At 46.1% G+C, this 16,891-nt stretch overlaps 1 protein-coding gene across 1 annotated transcript in view; it reads right to left on the bottom strand.

The window, feature by feature from the left end:
- The window catches only part of LOC121522553 (titin-like), an 86,925-nt gene extending 70,267 nt beyond the window's left edge, over positions 1-16,658 (bottom strand). Inside the window, 11 exon segments of the mRNA XM_041807086.1 lie at positions 801-1,059; positions 1,141-1,203; positions 3,759-4,013; positions 5,388-5,504; positions 6,140-6,406; positions 10,259-10,391; positions 10,487-10,665; positions 10,754-10,821; positions 11,157-11,444; positions 14,183-14,386; positions 16,559-16,658. Of these exon segments, the coding sequence (XP_041663020.1) occupies positions 801-1,059; positions 1,141-1,203; positions 3,759-4,013; positions 5,388-5,504; positions 6,140-6,406; positions 10,259-10,391; positions 10,487-10,665; positions 10,754-10,821; positions 11,157-11,444; positions 14,183-14,386; positions 16,559-16,649 (1,924 nt within the window). The 5' untranslated portion in view covers positions 16,650-16,658.
- Between the last annotated feature and the right edge of the window lie 233 nt (positions 16,659-16,891).

The raw sequence follows: 16,891 nt of genomic DNA, 5'->3' as shown, positions 1-16,891 counted from the left end.
GGCATGTTTGGGCCAGAAAGGCGTAGGCGTGGCGAGTAAGCCTGCCTGAGGACAGGAAGGAGGACTGACACAATCCCAGCAGTGCTCTGGGTGCCCTTCCATATTACCAGGGAAATGAAAAAAAAACTTTACACCTTTAGGGCGGAGTAAGGGGTGGATGTGCTGAGTAAGCACGGCCTGGGGTATCATCCTGTGGGTTTCCCAGAGGCCTAGAAACCACCAGAAGTCTCAGGGTGTATTACCAGGGCTGAAAAAGTCTGGATTAAAGAGTTGCCTTCAAGCTTGACCGTGGGTGCCAAATAACACACACGTGTGTGTCGAGGTGTCCAGCTTGACTCTGCCTCTCCCTCACCAGCCCCGGGTTGTGGCCCGTTGGGCTCTTTGTTGAATTCTTAGCTCCCTACCTGCCTAAATCTTGTGTACATGACTGAATACTGATCAATGTCATTGAAACAGGTGTTGCAGAATGAACCAATAGAAAACATCCCTGATGCTCTAAGGGTCAAAGTTCAGCACTGATTCCTCTGCTTGCAGCTGTTGCTTATCTAGCCCAGATTATCATAGTGGCAGGACCTGCAGAGTAGCGTCAGCTAGGCTAGCTGTCATGAAAAAGTTCTCCAAAGAGCTCCAGGAGGAACCTTTGAAAGGCACCAGCATATACGTGAGGCCTCTGGGCAGCGACAGGTAAAAACTGGGGTCAGCCTAACAGTAACACCCACAGGTTTAAAGAGGCACATGAGTAAAACCACCACAGTTTCTGACCATATATGGTTTTTATCCCGTGTGTCTTCTGTACTGACCCTGGACGAGCAGGTAGCAGGAGGTGCTGACAGTTCCCGCCTCGCTGGTGGCGGTACAAGTGAAGCGTCCGCTGTCTTCGGCGAATGCCTCGCGGATCACCAACTGGGCGATTTCATTCTTATACGTGATCTGGAAATCGATGGAGCTCTCGATCTTGTAGTCCTCTCTGAACCACATGATGACGGGCGTGGGGTGACCGCTGATCTGGCACTCCAGGGTCACCGACTCGCCCTCCGTCACATTTGTGTTCTTCAAGCCCTGGAGAGAGGAAAACTCTTTAAAGAGAGGAACTTTCTGAAGTGATGGGAACACGCCTGTGGATTATAGTGGGACACTTACGGACACCAGAGTGGGCGGGACCACGCCGCCACCTGCTGCAGGTACGGCTGCTGCCTCCGCCGCCTGTTGTAGAAACAAACATCCGTTAGCAAGGCTGAACAAAGAGGGCTTTCTAAAATCAATGACATGAACACAACACGGCCACACATTCAGGACAAGACAGGGGATGAGAGGATGAAGGAATGTGGAGAAAGATGGCGGGACGATGGAGGACAGGCTGGAAGGGATGAAGAGATGAGGTGAGGGTGTCAATAACAACGACAGGCGTGTTAAACTGTCAACACAAGGATGATAAACTCTGGATTCAACAGAAATGAAGAAAACCGGACTTTGACAAGACTTGATGGAAAGGAGAGGCCCCTAAGGGCCACAGTGTTCACCACATCACAAAATATACCAACAAAGCAGTTTTATCTCCAAGATTTGGCAGTCAGTAAAAGCCTGGTTTATTCTCCTGCAGTGAATCTACTCTGGAGATCTGCTGTAGACCGTTCTGAGCAGTACTTTAGTACGATGGTACGTCCGTCAGCCGTTATTGTAACAGCTTTAACAGCGTTATACATCGAGCACATGGAGCCTGTTGTTTTCTTTATAGATGTGCTCATACACCAGGGTGCTGACATGGACTTTTAATTCTATAGTGATTTAAGTGATTTGATATTATAAAACAGTGGTTCTAAACCATTTCAGCCCCCGACCCCCAAAATAAAGGTGCCAGAGACCGGGGACCCCCGCTGTACCTGAAGGCAGTTGAACACAGCCATAAACATGCAAGATCATCATGTGCAGACAAGGCCGCCCATAAGGAGGGATAAAGGGGGAGGCTTCTGCGACCCAGCCAAACTGGGGGCCCTTGGAGGTCAGGAAAACCATGGTCCATTGTGAACACCATATTTGATATTTGACCTGAATAATTACCACTCTTAGCAAAGAAATATCTTTATTTATTAATGTGTGTAGTAAATAGCCTTCTTTAAATTAAAATAACTTTTGTTAAAAACATAATTAAAATGGGTTAAAAATTGCTAAAATTGACTAATAATGGCAAAAAATGGTGGAAAAGGTGCTGAAATTGGATTTTTAAAGAACATAAATGGGTTAAAAGTGGCAAAAATTAGATAAAAGTGGCAAAAAATAACCAAAATGGGTTACAGTGGTGAAAAATGGCACAGAAAGTGGAAAAGGGGGGATTAAAAAGTGGCTGAAATGGCTTTAAAGTACTAAATATTGGTGAGAATTAGGTGGAATAGGATGGAAAATTGATATAAACTGGCAAAACTGGGCTAACTGTGTTTAAAATGGGCAAAAAGGGGTGTAAAAAGTGGTTGATAGTGGCAATAATGGGCCAACAGAGGCAACAACAGGCAGAAAGTGACAGAAATTGGTTTAGAAGTGGCAAAAATAGGCTGAAAAAATGATGGAAAGAGTTTGAAATTGACAATAATTGGTTTAAATGGAAAAATTGGTTATAAAAAGTGATGAAAAAGGGTTAACATTTGGTAAAATTGGTGTCAAATGGTAACAATGTTATTTAGAAAATATTCTTGATTTTATTAAGGTATTAAGGTATCCTCTCATTGTCTCGCAACCCCCAAGGGGGCCCGACCCCAAGGTTGAGAACCACTGTCATGAGGAAAGAGCATGGCTAGCTCAGCTGTCTGCTTCATCCTGCCCCGTCTCCATTACTTTGTAAGGTCAGGTATGGGAGCATATGCCGCTTTGGCACTGAGCCTCATCAGCCTTGGTCCTGGGCTGCTCTGGCTGAGGGGGCATGCTGCACTTCTTGGGGTCTATGCTTTTAACTCTGGATGTGTGTGAGATGAATAAAGGTCAAATCAAATCCATGGTGGAGAGGAAAAGAGAGGAGACGGACCGTACGGCCACTGAACCAGCTGAGGAACAGGACGGAGAAAAGGTTCTGATAGGTTTTTAGATTTGTAATCTGGTTCGTCATCTGCACACGTGACTCTGACAGCAGAGAACACGCTACCATTAGACACGGCTCAGCGAACGGCAGACTGGCACGCTACCTAATGGACCAATCACAGGGCAAAAGGTCTGCCTCATTTTGGCGTGCAGGTGCACTTCAGGCTGTGCTTGTGGGATTCTGTAAAGTGTAACAGTTGAGGTTGTGTAATGAACCTTTGATACAGGAGAGCAGTTCCACTAGAGGGCGCTCTGACCTGTAGAGCTCTCGTCTTTAGGCCTTCAGGTTTGTAGACCTACTGTTTTCTTTACGTGCTATAGCAGCCATACAGCTGTTTGTGCACTTTTGGCTAGCTCCCATGCCTCCCACACTCTCAAAAACACAATCAGCTAAGAAACAGGGACCCCAACTGTCAGAGGAGGACGATGGTAACCAGCGTAGGTTCAGCACAGAGGTATAAATCAGGCTTAATGAAGAGAAACGCAACGTTCTGGAGTCTCAGCATGGTTCAGACCAAAAACAGAGTAAATGTGTGATATTCAGGCCGGGGGATCTTCAGCTCTCTTGCACTGATCCAACACCTCGGCCACACAAATCCCAGATTCTTATTCCAGAATTGGTCTAGATCATTAATAACTCATCAGGTTTTCTTGTTCTGTTCAGATCCAGCCCACTATAGTGGATTACAAACCTGGGCTTCCCAGTCCTCATACATTCTCTCCACACCCCCTGAGAACACCAGCCCTGTCTGTAAACCAGCCCCGAATTGACTCTGATATTTCTCTGTGAAGTCTTTAAACGGTGGGGGGACGGGCTCCGGGGTCTCTCTGGCCTCCCCCACTCTATGAGACGGGACAGGAGACTTGACGGATCTGATGATCCTTCTAGTGGTGGTGGAGGAAAACTCTTTCTGCAGGGCGGCGATAGCCGAGCCGGCGATGGAAACCTGGCCAACCCAAAGAGGAGGAAGAGCCACACCATCATCATCAAAGAATCAGGATCCTGTTTTTATGAAGCTGCACCAGAACACGGGGAGGTCTACGGGACGTTAGTCTGATTAAAGCTACTGAGGGGGTTTAAGATAGAGCAGGATTAATATGGAGGCTCTGCAGCGTCTTTACTGATTAAGAGAGTCAGGAAAACGGGTTAAAGAGGGACGTTTGGTTATTTCACGGATGTTATACTTCCTTCTACTTTCAGGTTCAGGACTCAGCATCTTAGGCAAGCAGTCAGAACAGGATTTTTAAGATTACAGCCTGGAGACAATCACAAACCTTAGGTCAGTAGGGGTTTAGAAAGCCAGGAAAAAATGAAGTTAACAAGTTAACCATTCCTGTGGTGGCATCTCCTTATAAACTGCTCTAACAGGAAGTACCCGGGACACGAGCGCTGACTTCATAAAAAGTCATCATCTAGGAGACTTCAGACTGTTTCACTGAGATATCAAGACTGGCTTCTGGCTGATTAGTAGACCACGAACTATCTTTACGAGACTGATCAAATAATGCCAAACATTCTCTTCCTCTACTCAAATAAAACCTTCAGTTTTAGAGACTGGGACCAGAGACAGACCATCTTTGTTGACCATTCACATGCTAATGATCAGGGCGGTCACCTGAGAGTTGTGAACGCCATTGGTTCCTGGGGTCTGGGACCCCTTAGAGGCATGAGACTTTGTCTGCTCTGAGGTTGTCATATTGGTTAAACATATGTAGACCCGGGTTAATGACTCTCAGGTGACCACCCTGATCATCAGCATGTCAATGGTCAACAGCTGCTTTAATTCCTGGCTCTGGACCCAGTCTCTGTAGAACGGAAGAAGACTTTTGGAGCAGAGTAGAGACACTTCAAGAACCTCAATCAGGTCCAGTTTCCTCCTTGAACATGATTTGGATGACCATGACCTGGATGAATGAGAACCTAAACAGACTCAGAGGAAAAACTGTGGGGAACCACTGATGCAAACGATGCCCAGCCTGTAAAGTCTGGATGATCTGATTAAAGTCTTTTTATCCGCAGCTGTCTGGAGTTTTTAGTCCAACTATCTGAGCTGCTGTCACAGTCAGCAGGCAACAGCAGATGCTGAGATGCCACCGCAGATATGGCAGCCACCAGAAGGTGGCAGCGCCCTCAAATCAATGGTCCAGTGGTCATAGTGGTGTCTGTGGCCCTCAGCAGAAAGAGTCTGGAGACCTCTGGTTCAAAAATGATTCCAGTATTTGATGTTAATATTTCTTAGTCCACGTAGTTTCTTCACGCCTTCTCACTGTTAAGTTCCACACAGGTTATTTTGCACTGCTTGCCTGTTTGCCTCTCTTACCTCGGAGCTAATCTCGTGTTTGGGGACAGAAACTTTAGAAACAATAAACTGTGGAACGGGGGATGGGGCAGGACCGGCGTCCACCTGGGAAGAGATGATTTCTGATGTAGTACGAATCTGGAGTGACCAACAAAAGTTCATAGGAGCGTTAACCTCAGGAAGATTTCAAATTTGAATAAATTATATTCATTTATACCGGTTAGTACAACAGATAAAGTCATGGTTATATCAAGAGATTAGAACCAACACTGAACATTTAAATCAAAGCACTGGCAAAAAATTTTGGTCATTTTTGTAACACTTCATCAGTTATCTGTGAGCCCAAAAGTTTCTGCTATTATTTAAAATAAATGTATTTCTCATGTTTTAATTTAAACCTTTATTGTCATAATTTTCATGCTGATATTTTATAAAGAAAGGACCAAGAGTCGTATTTTATTGTTTAATATTAATGTGGGGCCTCTCTTTAAACAGGACAGATGTCATACCGGAGAAAGAGAGTTGGAAATGACATGCAGGGAAGGAGCCGTGGGTCAGCCTTAATCACCGACCAGCCGTGTCGGGACAGCGGTCTGTGGCGGGCAGACGTAACGGCCAAATGAGTTAAAGACTTGGAATTTTAGGGATAACTGATATGGAGCCGTCAGATTTGGTTTGACATTTCAGCGATTCCTGAAAAATTGTTTGCCAGTACAGAACAGTCTAGATCTGTCTGCGTGGTGGTGTTTCCTCGCCACTGGGGCCTATCTAACCTGGGGCAGCGGCAGGGCGGCGTCAGGTGTAACGCCCTGAGCAGTGGTTAGCATTTGGCCAGCCTGCACTCGCGTTGTTGTCCAGCCGGCTCGATACTGTCGATCAGCAGCCGCGGCGGCGGCGGCCTGCTTCCTAAACTCTGCCTCTACAGCCTCAGACTCCTCTTCGGCTCCACCGCCCTCCACATGCACGGGCTGACGGATGCGAGCCAGGTCGACGGCAGCCATCACCGTGGCCACCGCCCCGGCTCTTTTCCCTCCCTCAGCCTGGAGACACAACCAGCAGCACATAGATTCAGGACATCCATGGCGGCCCGGCACAGAGACAGGCAGGAGGAGGGGCCCAAACATGTCTTTTAAACATTTAGGGGTTTGTTGTTCCTGATAGTTTCATTTTAACGCCAGAGAAAAGCTGAGAGTTTCCTCTCATCTCTGACTGACCCACATTAGACTCGTTTAGATGGACGAACATTAAACATGTGAGCCATCCACACCTGCCTGTCTCTGTTAGAGACAGTTAACAATTACCTACAAACACATGAGGACCACTGAGACAGGAAGTAGAACTGTAGGGTTATTCACAGTGCTGCTGTATGGGCTGATATTCACGCCTCCATGACCAGTGACCCTGGGGACTGTAGAAAAGTTTTGGACGTGTATGCTTGGTCCCAAAGCTCACGCCTATTACAGCCCAAATTTAGATTTGAATGTACTTTAAAAAGCCTATTCTAACATTATTTTTCCTCAGTCTTTCCATCCAGACCAGTCGTTGTGCTCTGTGAGAAAGCCTGCTCTGACAGAAAGTGGTGTAGTCTCTGAAACAGAGCTCAGTCAGAGACCCTGGTGTAGTCTCTGAAACAGAGCTCAGTCAGAGACCCTGGTGTAGTCTCTGAAACAGAGCTCAGTCAGAGACCCTGGTGTAGTCTCTGAAACAGAGCTCAGTCAGAGACCCTGGTGTAGTCTCTGAAACAGAGCTCAGTCAGAGACCCTGGTGTAGTCTCTGAAACAGAGCTCAGTCAGAGACCCTGGTGTAGTCTCTGAAACGAGCTCAGTCAGAGACCCTGGTGTAGTCTCTGAAAAAGAGCTCAGTCAGAGACCCTGGTGTAGTCTCTGAAACAGAGCTCAGTCAGAGACCCTGGTGTAGTCTCTGAAACAGAGCTCAGTCAGAGACCCTGGTGTAGTCTCTGAAACAGAGCTCAGTCAGAGACCCTGGTGTAGTCTCTGAAACAGAGCTCAGTCAGAGACCCTGGTGTTGTCTCTGAAACAGAGCTCAGTCAGAGACCCTGGTGTAGTCTCTGAAACAGAGCTCAGTCAGAGACCCTGGTGTAGTCTCTGAAACAGAGCTCAGTCAGAGACCCTGGTGTAGTCTCTGAAACAGAGCTCATTCAGAGACCCTGGTGTAGTCTCTGAAGCAGAGCTCAGTCAGAGACCTGGTGTAGTCTCTGAAACAGAGCTCAGTCAGAGACCCTGGTGTAGTCTCTGAAACAGAGCTCAGTCAGAGACCCTGGTGTAGTCTCTGAAACAGAGCTCAGTCAGAGACCCTGGTGTAGTCTCTGAAACGAGCTCAGTCAGAGACCCTGGTGTAGTCTCTGAAACAGAGCTCAGTCAGAGACCCTGGTGTAGTCTCTGAAACAGAGCTCATTCAGAGACCCTGGTGTAGTCTCTGAAACGAGCTCAGTCAGAGACCCTGGTGTAGTCTCTGAAACAGAGCTCAGTCAGAGACCCTGGTGTAGTCTCTGAAACAGAGCTCAGTCAGAGACCCTGGTGTAGTCTCTGAAACAGAGCTCAGTCAGAGACCCTGGTGTAGTCTCTGAAACAGAGCTCAGTCAAAGACCCTGGTGTAGTCTCTGAAACAGAGCTCAGTCAGAGACCCTGGTGTAGTCTCTGAAACAGAGCTCAGTCAGAGACCCTGGTGTAGTCTCTGAAACAGAGCTCAGTCAGAGACCCTGGTGTAGTCTCTGAAACAGAGCTCAGTCAGAGACCCTGGTGTAGTCTCTGAAACAGAGCTCAGTCAGAGACCCTGGTGTAGTCTCTGAAACAGAGCTCAGTCAGAGACCCTGGTGTAGTCTCTGAAACAGAGCTCAGTCAGAGACCCTGGTGTAGTCTCTGAAACAGAGCTCAGTCAGAGGAAATGTATTTTGGTAACATGGATATTATTCCTCTGTACCTGTAGTGGAGAATTAAAACATGTGGAGCATATATCCTCTCTCCTGGAATTCGTCCATATTTCACAGACTCAATGATAAATATTCCAAAGGTTCACCCTTGAGTGCGTGCTCTAACCTGCCCTGGTTCTTAGATTTCTCTGAGCTCTAAACGTCTGACTGATCTCTAATCTTAAGCTGATCATCAGATTTCCTCTGTGGCGTACTGAACTTTCTCTGAGCTCTAAATGTATTTCTGCTGATGAACCGACCAACAGGGCGGTGCGGGAATGAGTCCTGAACGTGGAAGTGAGTTCTGGTTCCCTGGTCTGAAAGTCTCTGGGATTTTTGAATGAGTTTTGGGTTAAATGCCTGAGATAAAGTCTGTGGTGAACACAAGCTCAGGAGAGTTTAACGTTTTATCCTACAACATAAATCCATCTGAAACCTGCCCCACCTTTGAACTGTCCATCTTTACCTGTCCTAATAAAGGCGGCTGCTAAAGGACAGCTAACAATGACTACAGCGTTTGTCAGGAAGTCTATACGTCATCATCTGAAGCGTGATAACCGAGCCTGCTGCTCGCCCCCAACCCTTTGGTGATGGCGTTAAATCCTGTTGACCGTGTTGTAGTTCAGTATAGCATGAGATTGGCTTTTTACTTCCTCAGTTAGATTAACCAACCAGATATAATGCTGATATTATCAGTTTATGAAGATTATCTTTATGAACAGAACGTGTAAGTTTCATAAACTTTTACTGGACACAGATCTTATTTTCAGCAATAATCCAAAAACCCATGGAAAGATCCCATAGGCTCGTCGCTGAGGAAACCCATGAGACACTAACTTCTGGGTTTGCCTACTGCACCACTCTATAGAGGATGGACCAATCAGGTTAGCTCTGCCCATTGTTGCTATGCTGTTCTCCTTTGATCTCATGAAGAGTCCCAACATCATCCCAGACTGTAGCTCCACCTCGGTTCCTCCTAAAGACTTCATCTAAGCTTTACAGCGCGCTGCAGTCGTGATGTAATTTTGTAGGCAAACCCAGAAGTTAGTGTCTCATGGGTTCCCTCGGTGTCGAGCCTATGGGATCTTTCCATGGGTTTTTGGATTATTGCTGAAAATAAGATCTGTGTCCAGTAAAAGTTTATGAAACTTACACATTCTGTTCATAAAGATAATCTTCATAAACTGATAATATCAGCTTCATATCTGGTTGGTTAGAGACCAAAGGTCTGGATAAAAGACTGAAGAAAAGTCAGAGACCAGAATCATTCAGTCAGGATCTCAGGATGTTAAAACCAGCTCTGGAGCTCTGCACTAATATTGAGTCCACTAATAAAAGTTAAATAAGATTAAATGTAGAGCTCTTGATATGCGTGCACAGGGATGCTTAAATCTACAGTGACACTGTGAAAAACCTGATCCACGGCCATGTCTGAGACAAAAACAACCCAATAATGCAGTCTGATTTAGTGATAATCATGAACAGGATGGTAGTGTTTGACTCAGTAATGCCTCAGGTCATGCTCCTCTGTTTAACATGCTAGAGACACTGAAACAGGAGGGAGTCAGCAGACAGTGAGCGGTCAGAGCTGAGAGAAAGAAGAGCCCAGAGCTGTGGCACCAAATCAAAAAAGAGGAAGTTAAAAAAGAAGAAGGTTTGGCGTGTCGATCCTCTCCGGCTCAGTCTGAGCTCTGATAGATTCACCATCTAAGAACCAGACATGATCAGAGATCAGAGAGTCTCCTGTTGAAGTCTGCAGTCCTCTCCTTCAGCGGTCGCTCTGACGTTCCTGAAGAAAAACTGACTGAACTCAAAAATCCAGGGTCAGTTATAGCTGACAGCAGACAGGATCATCTAAGCTGTGACCCGGCTCAGAGCGGCCTGCTGGGTCGGCCTGGTCTTCTGTCATCCCTAAACCACAAGATGGCGCTGTGGAACCCCATCCAATCAAGTTCAGACTCACCTCTTTGACCTGTGTCTCCCAGCGCTGCTCCATGCCAGGCTGGGGAACGCTCAGCTCTCCCTGCTTCCATGGCGGCAGGACGTCGGCGCCGACAGCTGGCTGTTTGCGTGTGGTGATCGGGGACTTGACCGGCCTGCAGGGGGAGACAGAGAGCCGTGAAGAGGGGAAGGCAGGAGGAGTAATCAATATTTCCACAGACTCTTTAAGACAGAATCTAATCAAACCCACCTGACAGGCGTGGGCGTGGGCGCCTTCACGTGTCTGACAGGAGACGGGGACTGTTGCCGTCCTCCCGCCACCTTGGAGACCAGCGAGGGCTGAGTCGGGGACTTGGATGTGGGTTTGGGAGGAACTCTTGGTGGAGTCTTGTGAGCGAGAGCCTCCACCTCCATACTGACCTCCACCTTCTGAGGACGGACAGATGAGAGACGATCAGGGTCATGAACAGACGGACAGAAGAGGAAATGCTTAAAGGGCGATCGGTTAGTCTCAAACCTTTTCCACTCGGGTCTGACGGGTCGAAATCACAGTCTTTGTTTTCTTTGCTGGGACAGCTTCTTCACCTGGACACACATTAATGTTGGATGGTACAGCACACATCTGATAAATCACATTTTTACTGGATTTTATCGTCTTTATTCTATTTAGACAATAAACCTAGAAGGGGACTGGTTAGACTGGAATGACAACTGGGGGCCTAGACAAGCCTGCATTTTTAAACCAAGGGTGGAGTGTTGGTGAAGCTGGGGATGTTGGGAGCTATTTTCCTCACCTGTTACTTTTCTAGCCTACACGAGGAACCATTGTTGGTATTTCTGTCTCCCCCAGCACACTAAGAACATGTTTTTGTCACCCTTTCTGACCCTTTCATAAACTGTTGACGGTCCCGTCTCCTCACCTTGAACCTGCAGCTCAGCGGTGGAGGTGGCCCGTCCGCTGCTGTTGGTGGCGGTCACAGAATATGTCCCAGAATCCTCTGGGAAGGCCTCAGCAATCAGCAGGCTGTACAGGTCTCCTTCCTGAAGGATCCTGAAGTCGGCTGAGCTCTGGATCTCGGCTCCCTCTCTGAAGAATTTCACCACGGGCGTTGGGATTCCTGTCACACGGACATCCAGCCTCACCTGGCTGCCCTGTCTCACCGTAGAGCTCTGCAGTCTCTGGAGGAAGCTAGGGGGCGCTGTCTCTGCTGCAGATCAAAGGATAGACACATTTAGGTATACTGTGTCAAAAAACCTCAGCCAGCTCTCGACTGGGTCGCTTCCTTTTTTGGATGTGCGCTCAAAGGCAAAGATTTAAAAGGTTTAAGGACAAGAACCCACAACTCTAGTCTAGACTCTAGTCATGACCTTATTTGCCTGGGAATTTATTTCAATTTTTGATTAGACCTGACATTTTTTACTCTCTGGATCCTGATTTTATCAAAATGCTAACAGCTTTAATGGACGAATGGATACAGGTAGATTTTTTTGGATAAATAGATAAATGCATAAATGTTTTTGATTGGATGGATGTTGGACGGATGGATGGATGGATGTTGGATGGATGGATGAATGGATGGATGGATGTTTGATTAATGATGCATGCTGAATGGATGGATGTTGGATACATGCTGGATGGATGGATAATGGATGGATGGATGATGGACAGATGGATGTTGGATGGATGATGTTGAATGGATGGATGATGTTGGGTGGCTGGATGATGGATGGATGGATGAATGTTGGATGGATAAAAGTTGGATGGATTGATGTTGGATGGATGGATGATGATGGATAAATGTTGGATGTTGGATGGATGGATGTTGCATGAATGGATGGATGTTGGATGGATGTTTGTATGGATGGATGGATGTTGCATGAATGGATGGATGTTGAAAGGGATGTTGGATTGATGGATAGATAGATATTTCGATGAATGGATGTTGGATGGATGGATATTGGATGGATGGATTGATGTTGCAAGAATGAATGGATGTTGGAGGGATGTTGGATGGATGGATGGATTGATGTTGGATGGCTGGATGATGATGGATGGATGGATGATGATGGATGGATGGATGCTGGATGGATGTTGGATGGAAGGACGTTGGATCTATGGATGGATGTAGGAAAGGATGGATGGGTGGATGGATGCTGGATGAATGGATATATGTTGGATGAATGTTGGATGGATGGATGTTGGATGGATGGATGGATGTTGGACGGATGGATGTATTGAGCTTGTATGAATGGATGGATGTTGGAGGGATGTTGAATGGATGGATGGATGTATGGATTGATGGATGGATGTTGGATGGATGGATGTTGGATGGAAGGATGGATGGATGGATGGATGGATGTTGCATGAATGGATGGATGTTGGAGGAATGTTGGGAGGGAGGGATGGATGGATGGATGGATGTTGAATGAATTGTTGGATGGATGGATGGATTGATGTTGCCTGAATGGATGGATGTTGGATGGATGTTGAATGGATGGATGGATGGATGGATGGATGGATTGATGGATGGATGTTAGATGGATGGACGTTGGATGGATAGATGATGGATGGATGGATGTTGGATGGATGGATGGATTGATGTTGCATGAATGGATGGATGTTGGAGGGATGTTGGGTGGATGGATGGATGGATGTTGGATGGATTGTTGGACATTGGATGGATGGATCGATGGATGTTGCATGAATTGTTGGATGTTGGATGGATGTTGGATGGATGGATGGATGGATGTTGCATGAATTGTTGGATGGATGCTGGATGGATGGATGGATGGATGTTGCATGAATTGTTGGATGTTGGATGGATGCTGGATGGATGGATGTTGCATGAATTGTTGGATGTTGGAGGGATGTTGGGTGGATGGATGGATGGATGTTGCATGAATTGTTGGATGTTTGATGGATGTTGGATGGATGGATGTTGCATGAATTGTTGGATGTTGGAGGGATGTTGGGTGGATGGATGGATGGATGTTGCATGAATTGTTGGATGTTGGATGGATGTTGGATGGATGGATGTTGCATGAATTGTTGGATGGATGCTGGATGGATGGATGGATGGATGTTGCATGAATTGTTGGATGTTGGATGGATGCTGGATGGATGGATGGATGGATGTTGCATGAATTGTTGGATGTTGGATGGATGCTGGATGGATGGATGGATGGATGTTGCATGAATTGTTGGATGTTGGATGGATGCTGGATGGATGGATGTTGCATGAATTGTTGGATGTTGGAGGGATGTTGGGTGGATGGATGGATGGATGGATGTTGCATGAATTGTTGGATGTTTGATGGATGTTGGATGGATGGATGTTGCATGAATTGTTGGATGTTGGAGGGATGTTGGGTGGATGGATGGATGGATGGATGTTGCATGAATTGTTGGATGTTGGATGGATGTTGGGTGGATGGATGGATGTTGCATGAATTGTTGGATGTTGGAGGGATGTTGGGTGGATGGATGGATGGATGGATGTTGCATGAATTGTTGGATGTTGGATGGATGTTGGATGGATGGATGTTGCATGAATTGGTGGATGTTGGATGGATGCTGGATGGATGGATGTTGCATGAATTGTTGGATGGATGCTGGATGGATGGATGGATGGATGTTGCATGAATTGTTGGATGTTGGATGGATGCTGGATGGATGGATGGATGGATGGATGTTGCATGAATTGTTGGATGTTGGAGGGATGTTGGGTGGATGGATGGATGGATGGATGGATGTTGCATGAATTGTTGGATGTTGGATGGATGTTGGATGTAGTAAATTGAACTTACAGCAGTTCCATGTTCACAGATATTAAAACTAAGGTATATAACACTGAGGTATGATGGCAGTTAGCTACAAGCTCCAACAGTAGAGCAGGAAATAAACATAAACTAAAAATACTGTGAGGAAAAATGAAAAAGTTCTCACCTGTGACGAGGAGTTCAGCGGTGCTTGTGGCTTGTCCAGCTCCGTTGGTTGCTCTGACAGAAAATCTTCCGCTGTGTGCGGCGGTCACAGCGGGGATTCTCAGAACAGCACGGCCGTCGCTGAACGAGATCTGAACGCCGGGCAGAGCGGCGGCGGAAAGAACCTGGCCATCACGAAACCAGCTCACCTCAGGAACTGGAGAACCTGCAGACGGGAGAAGAAATGTGGGAGAGGGAGAGGAGTCTGAATCCGATCACCAACATTTATAAGGACATTCCAGATCCAGAGAAGAGGATTTCCAGAAAAGCCCAGCTAGTCCTGGATCAACTTCAGCTCTGCTGCCCCCACATGGCTGCACACATGGTCTCCTGTAAGACCAGCAGACCCACGGACTCTCTTATCCTGGCTGCCATCAGCTACTGTTGCTGCCTCTAATGTGTCTAACTTCATTCCTGTGATTCATTCATTCCTGTGACCTATTCATTCATTCATTCATTCCTGTGACCTATTCATTCATTCATTCATTCATTCCTGTGACCTATTCATTCATTCATTCATTCATTCCTGTGACCTATTCATTCATTCATTCATTCATTCCTGTGACCTATTCATTCATTCATTCATTCATTCATTCCTGTGACCTATTCATTCATTCATTCATTCATTCCTGTGACCTATTCATTCATTCATTCATTCATTCCTGTGACCTATTCATTCATTCATTCATTCCTGTGACCTATTCATTCATTCATTCATTCATTCCTGTGACCTATTCATTCATTCATTCATTCCTGTGACCTATTCATTCATTCATTCATTGCTGTGGCTCATTCATTCATTCATTCATTGCTGTGGCTCATTCATTCATTCATTGCTGTGGCTCATTCATTCATTGCTGTGGCTCATTCATTCATTCATTACTGTGGTTCATTCATTCATTCATTCATTCATTGCTGTCGCTCATTCATTCATTCATTCATTCATTCATTGCTGTGGCTCATTCATTCATTCATTCATTCATTGCTGTCGCTCATTCATTCATTCATTCATTGCTGTGGCTCATTCATTCATTCATTGCTGTGGCTCATTCATTCATTCATTCATTCATTGCTGTGGTTCATTCATTCATTCATTGCTGTGGCTCATTCATTCATTCATTGCTGCGGCTCATTCATTCATTCATTGCTGTGGCTCATTCATTCATTCATTCATTGCTGTGGTTCATTCATTCATTCATTGCTGCGGCTCATTCATTCATTCATTGCTGCGGCTCATTCATTCATTCATTGCTGTGGCTCATTCATTCATTCATTGCTGTGGCTCATTCATTCATTCATTGCTGTGGTTCATTCATTCATTCATTGCTGTGGCTCATTCATTCATTCATTGCTGTGGCTCATTCATTCATTCATTCATTCATTGCTGTGGCTCATTCATTCATTCATTGCTGTGGCTCATTCATTCATTCATTGCTGTGGCTCATTCATTCATTCATTCATTCATTGCTGTGGCTCATTCATTCATTCATTGCTGTGGCTCATTCATTCATTCATTGCTGTGGCTCATTCATTCATTCATTCATTCATTGCTGTGGCTCATTCATTCATTCATTGCTGTGGCTCATTCATTCATTCATTCATTCATTGCTGTGGCTCATTCATTCATTCATTCATTCATTGCTGTGGCTCATTCATTCATTCATTGCTGTGGCTCATTCATTCATTCATTGCTGTGGCTCATTCATTCATTCATTCATTCATTGCTGTGGCTCATTCATTCATTCATTGCTGTGGCTCATTCATTCATTCATTCATTCATTGCTGTGGCTCATTCATTCATTCATTGCTGTGGCTCATTCATTCATTCATTGCTGTGGCTCATTCATTCATTCATTGCTGTGGTTCATTCATTCATTCATTGCTGTGGCTCATTCATTCATTCATTGCTGTGGCTCATTCATTCATTCATTGCTGTGGTTTGTGAGTAGCCAGGGAACAGGAACCTGTCGGACCCTGTACCCACTGCTACAAAGATCCAGGACCTGGACTCTGGCTGAGAGGTCTGGTCTCTGTCTCTGATGTGAGGTAAACAGGAGGGCGTTGGTCTGAAACATGAGTCAGAGCTGGCAGACAGCTCCACAGAGCTTATTCCCTGTTAAACTCTGCAGGAGTGCATGTACACAATGACTCTGACATCTGATGGACTTTGCAGGTTCTCATTCATCCAGGTCATGGTGATCCAGATCTTCATGGGGGCACCTGGACTTGAATGAGGTTCTTGAAGAACTTCAGGTCCAGGCGCCTGTCTGAGTCTGGACCTGTTTTAGACCAATCATTGAGTCTTAAAGTAGACCTGGAATAGAGAGGATTTTCTTACCACTAACTTGAGCCTGGAACGTGGCGGCACTACCCTCTAGTGCCACCACGCTCTGCAGCGGCTGAGTGAACGTTGGTGCTTGTGTTGTCATGGCGGCGGCACCCTGCAGAAAAAAAACAGAGAGGAGAGGTTAGTGGCAGGCCTTCATCCTGATCCAACATTAAACTCTAGGAGGAGGAGACACAGCCAGCTTTAGGACAGAAAGAGGACGCTGCTGTCCCATGATCCCTCACTCCTGAAATAGACCTCCACATGTCTCTGTCTGTCAAACACCAGCACAGCCAGGAACAGGTCTGGAAGAGTCCCTCTGGGATCCAGAATCATGTAGAAGTA

This window comes from Cheilinus undulatus, linkage group 15 (assembly GCF_018320785.1).
Source record: "Cheilinus undulatus linkage group 15, ASM1832078v1, whole genome shotgun sequence".
NCBI classification, from domain to species: Eukaryota; Metazoa; Chordata; class Actinopteri; order Labriformes; family Labridae; genus Cheilinus; species Cheilinus undulatus.
This window is presented reverse-complemented; position numbering and strand designations above follow the sequence as displayed.